We start from the raw sequence: 8,231 nt of genomic DNA, 5'->3' as shown, positions 1-8,231 counted from the left end.
GCCACAGTCAGCGAACAAAACTGCCAAAAAGGAAAAAGACATTAAGATCCTCAAAAGCTTGGCATAATATAGTCATACATTTTCACCTGAATACATCTGCCCTGTGCAAATCCGTTTCGAAGGCCTTTGCAGCTAATAATGGTCAATATATTAATTTAAAGAACACAGAAAAACAGCTGGTTCTTTTTCAGGGTTTCATAGCTTTTTTGTGTAGAATGCCAAGCTTTAATATTATAGAGATTTGCAAGTATCTACAAAGCATGATATGATGTGAAGTTCAACATCTGGGACATGTGTCCCGCTATGCATTGCAGAAAATGACTCAATCTCTTAGTACAGCAAACAAACAATGCAGGAGGGCGGGAAAATAATGGTCTCCTCTGCCGTGGCATCAGAAGTTGAGAATTGACGGGACAAAGTGTTGGGTTTCTCGTTTTGGGTTGCCGGGTCTATAGATCATAACACAGTTGAACCAAGCAAAGGAGAGGGCCCACCTGGTTTGTCTTGAGTGGCTGCTGTGAGATATGCAAGATGCTTGTGGTCAGTCAAACGATGAACAATGAGCAGGTGTTCTGCTCCCTCCCGCCAGCTAGCAGTTCCACTTCTCCCACGTCATAGTTTTGCTCAGTTCGAGAAAGACAGCAGAAGGGAAAAAGCTGCATTTTCCCTTCCTTGTTCTGGAACAAGATGAACTCCATCAACGATAAATTGTTGGGTGGTCACACACAGCTGACTGCAGCTTTCCAGTCTTATAAACAGTACATTTGTACAATGACTGAAACCAGCCCACTGGCTGTGACGTCAGTTCCTTGATCATGAATATGCAAATTGTCATGACCATTGATCAACAATCATTGATCAAAGACCATTGATCGTGGAATAATCTTCCACACTGCACCTAACGTGACAAACTGAAAGCAGTCATTGGGTGGGAAACCTTGAGGAGAACACTTTTGACCTTAGAGAAGAGCTCTGCATAGAAAAGGATCAGGTTTGAACTTAGTTTGTGCAGCTGTACCTTTAACTAAGGCAAGTTCCTGCATCAACTCGTCCTGTTGTCTTTTTGAACTGTGCTTCACTATTCACTACAGATGAATGCACTGTAAACACCTGCGTGTGAGTCACTTTGGTCACTTTGACAGTTGCACTGGTAATAATAATTTTCCCTTTGTGTCCTCAGAGAGAACAGTGATGTTGGTGTGGAGGAGGAGGAGCAGTTGTCCTGCTGTGCTTTGGGTCAAGATGTCTCAGAGGATTCAGTCGCTACCAGTTGTGGCATCTCTGTCCAAAGTAAGAGTCGGTATCTGTGTGCTGATGAACACATTTTTGAAAACTTGACTTCTTGTTTTGTAGGTGCATGAAAAAGATTTCATTCGATTTTTTATGGTATAGGTTTTTTTCCTGTTTTACTTTGAATGTTGTTTCCTTTCATGTCTCACGTTAGTTTTACTTCCTGCTTTGTGATTGTCTTAATTATTTTTCACCTGGTTTGCTAAAGTTCAGCTGTCATGTTCCCCACCTGCTCACAATATCAGGCAATCCTCAATATATACTACTCAAAACAATCAGAGGAACACACTGAAAACATAATGGCTCTCGCGCGGAGAAAAACATGCTGGAGATCAATACTGATGCAAACTGGGTGATGTGTTAGAAAAGAAAGGATTCAATTGTTTGTTGGAAATAAATGATCAAAATACTGGATACTGGCTGAATCCAAATACAAACAGAAAATCAGAGTAAAAAACGCTGCAGCAGGCTTTTCCATTTGGCTCTGATTTCATAGCAGCAGCTCAAAATGAAATAGTTTGTATGGCTGCGTGTGCTGCTGGGCCAAAAGTTTAGCTGGTCATTTGTAGATTTTTAGATGAAATAAAAAACAAAAAAAAACACTCAACAAAAGATCATCTAAAGAAGAGCAGAGTTCATGTACACACTTTATTAAGCAGCTACTGTACAACAAGAACAGAATCATGTAAATGGCCAAACAACAGCAACAGTAATCCCAGGGTGTAGCACAGCAGGCAAAGAGACGCAGTAGCACAGAGAGAGTAAAGGATCACATGGAGAACAAATGGAGCGCGCTCACGAGCCCTCTCTTCGTACAGAGCCAGAAACGTCTGACCCACAGAGCTCACTAAGACGACAATAACTCGTTTTTCCCACACAGATTACATATAACATCACACTGAATGAAATTACATGTAGCAGATTACATGAACTATATAAGATGAGGATTCGCGTATTAAGCATATTCAGAACTATTTCCTTCCATTATTTTCTTGGGTTAACAGTTTTTGTTGCTTTTCTGCTATCGCTTAAATTTTATTCATATAGCACCAAGTCACAACAGCCACCTTAAGGCACTTTATAGTGTTAGGTAAAGCCTCAGTAATAAAGCCTCAGACAACTCCCTACGAGCAACGACTTGGAGACATTAAGAAAGAAAAACTCTCTCTTTGTACAGTCGAACACTGAGACGGAACCAGGTTCAGTGACGGGCCGCCATCCACCACGACTGGTTGGAATGAGGGGAGGAGGGCAGGATAAAACCTGCAGGCTGAGAGCAAAGTGCTCCATCTATCTGATATGATACTGTGAGGCCTCTCAGATAAGATGGGGCTGTTTTATTATGGCCCTTTTTATGTGAGAAGCATTTTGAATTCAGCTCTGGATTTAACAGGGAGCCAATGATGTGAAGCCAGTATGAGGGGGATTTTACCTCCTCTTAAAATGTCTCATTAGGAACATTTTTAACAGTTGCTTCTTGTCTCTGCTGTGACAAAAAAGGGTTCTGATTATGAATCAAAATGTTTTAAATAAGTCACACACTGGTTATAACTTAATGCCGAAAATGTCATGTTACACGATTTACTATTTTCTGAAGCTTATTTACAATTTACAATGCTTAACACCATTCCCATCCCTCCCGTCAAAAGATAAAAGTCTGTTTTTCATGCAGTTTCACACACTAAAGACATTTCATTCTTTTTGGTTTCTTGTTGTCAATCAGCAGATGCGAGTCTGGAAGAGGTTTTAGAAGAATATAAGATCAGTCTGAGGAGGAGGTTTGAAAGTGTGACTGAAGAAACTGATAATACAGGAAGTGGAACCCTCCCGAACAGGATCTACACTGAGCTCTACATCACAGAGGGACAGAATGAAGACGTTCATAACCAACATGAGGTGATGCAGCTGGAGACAGCTTCCAAGATGGAGGCTCTTGATGACATTACAGTCAGGTGTCACGACACCTTTAAAGCCTTACCTGACCAACAGAGACCCATCAGAGTGGTTCTGACCAACAGCGTCGCTGATCAGAGACGAGCAGTACAGTCTTCTGGAGCTGCTCCATGTTTTCCATCCAACATTACAGAAGGTCACAGCAGAGAAGCTCGCTGTCTGTAAACTTTTGTTCATCTTTGACGGCCTGGATGAAAGCAGACTTGGATCATTGGATTTCACCAACGGGAAGCTGCTGTCTGATGTCACAGAGAAGTCATCAGTCAGCCAGCTGCTGACAAACCTCATCCAGGGGAATCTGCTTCCCTCGGCTCTCGTCTGGATAACTCCCCGACCTGCAGCAGCCAATCAGATCCCTCCTAGACGTGTTGACAGGGTAACAGAAGTACGAGGCTTCACTGATGCCCAGAAGGAGGAGTACTTCAGGAGGAGATTCAGTGATGAAGAGCTGTCCAGAATCATCTCCCACATGAAGACATCCAGGAGCCTCCACATCATGTGTAGAATCCCAGTCTTCTGCTGGATCACTGCTACAGTTCTGGAGCACATGTTGACTACAGAGCAGAGAGGAGAGCTGCCCAAGACCCTGACTGACATGTACTCACACTTCTTGTTGGTTCAGATGAAGAAGGGGAACAAACATGTGGGGGGACATGAAACAAGTGAGATGGCTGAAAGGAAATTTCTTCTGAATCTGGGGAGGCTGGCATTTAAACATCTGGAAAAAGGAAACACCTTCTTCTACCAAGAAGACCTAGATCAGTGTGGTCTGGATGCTACAGAGGCCTTGTTGCACACAGAAGTTTATACGGAGCTCTTTAAACAGTGTTTGTTAATCTTGAAGGTGGCTTTTATTTGTGATTCAGGTCTCAATGTCTCTTTGTGTATACTTATATGCAGAAGTAACACAAAAGAAGAAGTGGGAGCTGGCCTGACACCAGTAACTGACTTCCAGTGAAAGCTTTGGCTAATAATATTTTTTAGCGAACATTTTTCTTGTAAAACAAAGGGGGGCCTAGCAAAAAAGGTTTGGGAACCACTGCTCTACAAGGTTGGCGAAATAAAAAAAAATGTATTAACATTTTTTTATTTGGACTTTTATTAGTCCAAATTTTTTTATTTGGACTAAAAAAAATGTTCGAAGTGGACTAGGTGCTAATTTTCAGATGTCAGGTCTACATCTAGAATCAAAATGAGCACATACATAAACAACCAAAGTGAAGCATTAAGACAAAACATAGCAACGTCAAACAGCGTCCACACATTTTGCCACAAATACATGCAAAACAACTAAATTGGGCCACAAAAGTGATGTAAATTGACCAAACTAAGACACAAATCAGACAAAAACAGATGCAGGATGATCACAAACAGACACGTCGGCTACAAACTGATGCAAAATGACTAAAATCACACGTGTAACACTTTCTACATATTTGACAACAGAAGAAAAACACAAACAAACTTGGAATGCATTTTTAATTTGGATTTTTTTTATTTCATGCCGAATTAGATATTTTAAAAATCAAGCCAAAGTCTCCTCCCTGTTTGTACTGTAAGGTCAAAGCCCTACTGTACTACAGAGAACCCCAACAATCAAATGATCCCCCTCTGAGCAAGCGCGAGGCGACTGTGGGGAAGAAAAACTCCCTTTAACAGGAAGAAACTTCCAACGGAACCGGGCTCAGAAGGGACGGCCATCCGCTGCGACCGGTTGGGGGGATGGAAATCAAAAGGAGACGAGATGGCGTGAACTACAGTTCTAAAATTTGGATTTGAGGGCTGATCCCAAAATTTTATGGTGATGTTTTTAAAAAAAGGATTTGGTGCTAAAAGTCTGCTTCAAGATTTTAAAAGAAGCAGGGCAGTGGGAAAAGCCAAAATGGTCATTTTAATGATCTCTGGCTTTAGTGAACCACCTGAAGGGTTTTAGCAATGTTTTTCCCACCGCAGAAAAAAACCTGGATATTTTGGACGTCTTTGGGGGACCCGGGATGACTCCGAGAGTGATTTTTAGATGTCTAATCAGAGCCTCATCAAAAGATGAATCATTTGCCATCAAAGCCTTTAAGACATTGTCTGGGGAGCCAAACTCCTTGATGAGGCGTTTGGCTATTTTCTTGATGAACTTTGTCTTGTCATTTGTCAGACTTGTGGCAGACGCTGTGCTGCTGAGTTCAGGCTGCATTAGATTGCTCAGACGGTTGATGACCGTGTCTATTTCTTTTGTAGTAGTTGCGATCCGAGCAGCAAACTTTTGGGTCTCAGGTTTAGATTTATAGATGACTCTCATGATAAGGAGCAACGCAAGGTCATTGGAAATTTTCTCAACATCAGAAGATGAACCTGACACAGAATCCATCTCTGATATTTTGGAGGAATCTTTGAGAGAGTGTTTCAGGCTCAAGGCTCCAGATGATTTATCTGGAGAAATGCTCCCAGGTTGTGGCATTTGAGGTGGTTTTTCAGATGCCACAGAGCATTTATCTGGAGAAATGCTCCCAGGTTGTGGCGTTCGAGGTGACTTGTCAGATGCCACAGAGCATTTATCTGGAGAAATGCTCCCAGGTTTTGGTGTTGGAAGTGATGCACCAGATTCTTTTCCTCTGCCATCTGAATTAGGGCTTTTTTCCTGTGTTGTGGTCTGTGCTCTTTTAATAAAGTTGTGGATGTCTTCCAGGGCCCCAGAAATCTTGTCCATTTGAATCATTTGATCTTTCTCTTCATTGCAGAAGAGTAAAAGCTTCTGCAAAAACCTTTCTACTGTGTCATCTATGAGGACATAGAGGACTTCAGCAGAAATGCGACGCTTTGAGCCCTGTACTGATTTCGGAGTCCTGGAGATGACCGTGTCTGAGAGGGACCTACCCATTAGAGGTATGGGGATTTGATAGCCTCGATCCACCGTAAGTAGATCAAACAGGTTTGCCACTAAGTCCTCCGTAAAATTCCTGATATGCCCACTATTTTTAAAGTCCCCCAAGGTCTTATCGATGAGGAAGAGTTCTTCTTTCTTTGTTAATTTGTCAAATAACTGATTAACGTCTGATCTAATGACGTTAAAGTCGACTGAAGAAGAACGTTTAATTGCGGTTCCCAGGCTTGCCGTATGTGGAGAAGGGGAGCGATGAGCCTCTGTACTCTGGGGAGCAGCCGTTTCAGGTACTGACCCTGGGAGAATGAAAACTATACTTTCATTGGAGGGCGCAGTTTCCTTCTTGGGGTGATTGCAAATGTTTTGTAGACAAACAAAATGTTTCCTGTTTGCCTTTATTCTTTTTTTCAGCTCTGTTTTCATTTTTTCAAATTGTTTTTTTGCAAACATGGAAAAGTTGTGTTTGCGTGCTTTGAGCCTGGCGTGTGAGGTGGATGGCACACATTTGGAGAAGAAGTGTCTCACCTTGTGGATAATTAAGCCTGCATTAAAGGCAGGTTTGGGTAAGTTACATTTCTCACAGAGCTCTTCACTGCTTGAATCCATGTTAGCAAGTATCTCACCTACGATGTCAACTGCAACCATTTCTACTGGGGTTGGAGCCTGGATACTTTGTGTTTCTGCAGTGGGTTTTATATGGCTTTGTGATTCTTCTGGGAGCTCATCTTTATCTTTTCCTGTCATCTCTCCATCTGAGCTCCTTGTTGACAGAATAACAGAAATCTCTGCGATTGCTGATTTCACTGATATTTTTGAACCAGTACGTTCTGTACTGGAATGAGACCCATTTGTCCCACACTGGCAGCGCAGCTTACATGCTGCATACCTTTTCAGGCATGAGGCAGCGCAACAAACCATGCGGTGTAGTTTCTTAATACTACTAAATTTGCCGCTAACATAAACGGCAGGGTCTACTGGGAAATCGGGGCTTTTTTCAATCAGTGCAATGGTTGAGCTGACCTTTTCTGAGATCTCTTCCTCAACCATCAGCGTCAGCTTGTCAGCGCTCTTATCTTGCTGTTTTGAGACATTAAGAGCGCCGGCGATGGCAGCTGAGATCGAGTCTCCGAGGGACACCCTTATTTTCCCCTCATCCATAAACTCTTCCCTTATCATGGGTTCCTGAATAACAGAAAGGGCAATCCTCAGGATGCTGGCAGAGGCGATCTGAATGATTTCAGAAATCATATCAGCGAGCACGGCATGGACGCTGGAGTCGCATTTTCCATTTTCTATAATGCTCCACTGAACTTCAGAGAGCCTTTCAAAGCACCTGTTGATTGGCGGGATAATCTGGTCTGGTGTGACCACGATTGAATTTTCGTTGATGGTTTCCATTGTTGTGTCACAAATTAGATTTTCTCCGTTTGAGCGTGTGAGAATTTTCTTGTATTACAGAGCGCCGACTGCTGAACGTTTTGCAAACACATGAGCATCGAGTTCTGATTTTTCTGTCTGAGAGCCGTTATTTATAGGCTCGGTTGTCTGTGACGTTACTGACAGACCAGCGCGAACGCCTTTGATCTGCCAGTGACGTCACAAGAAACGCACGCGGAGAGGCGGCGTTCCTTGCGCGCTCACAGATTTGAATGACGCTTTGGAGTTGACGGCACGCCGCAATGCATTGTGGGAGCCCGGCACCATTTTCGGGGTCTACGAATCAAAACAAACACGCTGTGTTGGAACGACGATTACAAGATGCTTAAAAGCAGTTCCTGACCCACCAGGATTCATTGGAATCATAGGTTGGAGGACGTTTTGGGGAAATGGCCGACGGTCGAAGCGGAGAAGAAATAAACTCTTAAAAGTTAGTTCTGGGTTTTTATCCCACTTCATATATACACCAGGACACATGTTAGCATAATGAAAGAATTGTAGAATTAAGTGGAGTCAACAACAGCAGCATAGTGCAGTCATATCACAAATGTTAGCGTAATGAAAAAGTCTTACAAAGTCAAATTTAGCTAACCTTCGGCTAAGTTACGTGACGTTAGTGATATCGCCACTTAACGCGGCTCTTTGGTCGGTTAGTTAGTGTCATCCAGGGAAGACG

At 42.7% G+C, this 8,231-nt stretch overlaps 1 protein-coding gene across 1 annotated transcript; it reads right to left on the bottom strand.

The window, feature by feature from the left end:
• Positions 1 to 5,134: 5,134 nt before the first annotated feature.
• On the bottom strand, positions 5,135 to 7,516 carry LOC146617593 (uncharacterized). Its single transcript, XM_085373491.1, has one exon. It carries the CDS (start codon positions 7,514 to 7,516, stop codon positions 5,135 to 5,137), a length of 2,382 nt encoding a protein of 793 aa, XP_085229617.1.
• Positions 7,517 to 8,231: the final 715 nt, after the last annotated feature.

Source organism: Diplotaxodon limnothrissa, linkage group LG15 (assembly GCF_057381915.1).
Source record: "Diplotaxodon limnothrissa isolate DT_005_m linkage group LG15, D_limnothrissa_male_GT1.1, whole genome shotgun sequence".
NCBI classification, from domain to species: Eukaryota; Metazoa; Chordata; class Actinopteri; order Cichliformes; family Cichlidae; genus Diplotaxodon; species Diplotaxodon limnothrissa.
The sequence above is the reverse complement of the archived record's forward strand: the minus strand, read 5'-3'. Positions and strand labels throughout refer to the sequence as shown.

What these genes read in the sequence shown, in the direction of transcription:
- LOC146617593 (XM_085373491.1), bottom strand. Translation starts at nt 7,516, where the DNA reads ATGGAAACCATCAACGAAAATTCAATCGTGGTCACACCAGACCAGATT.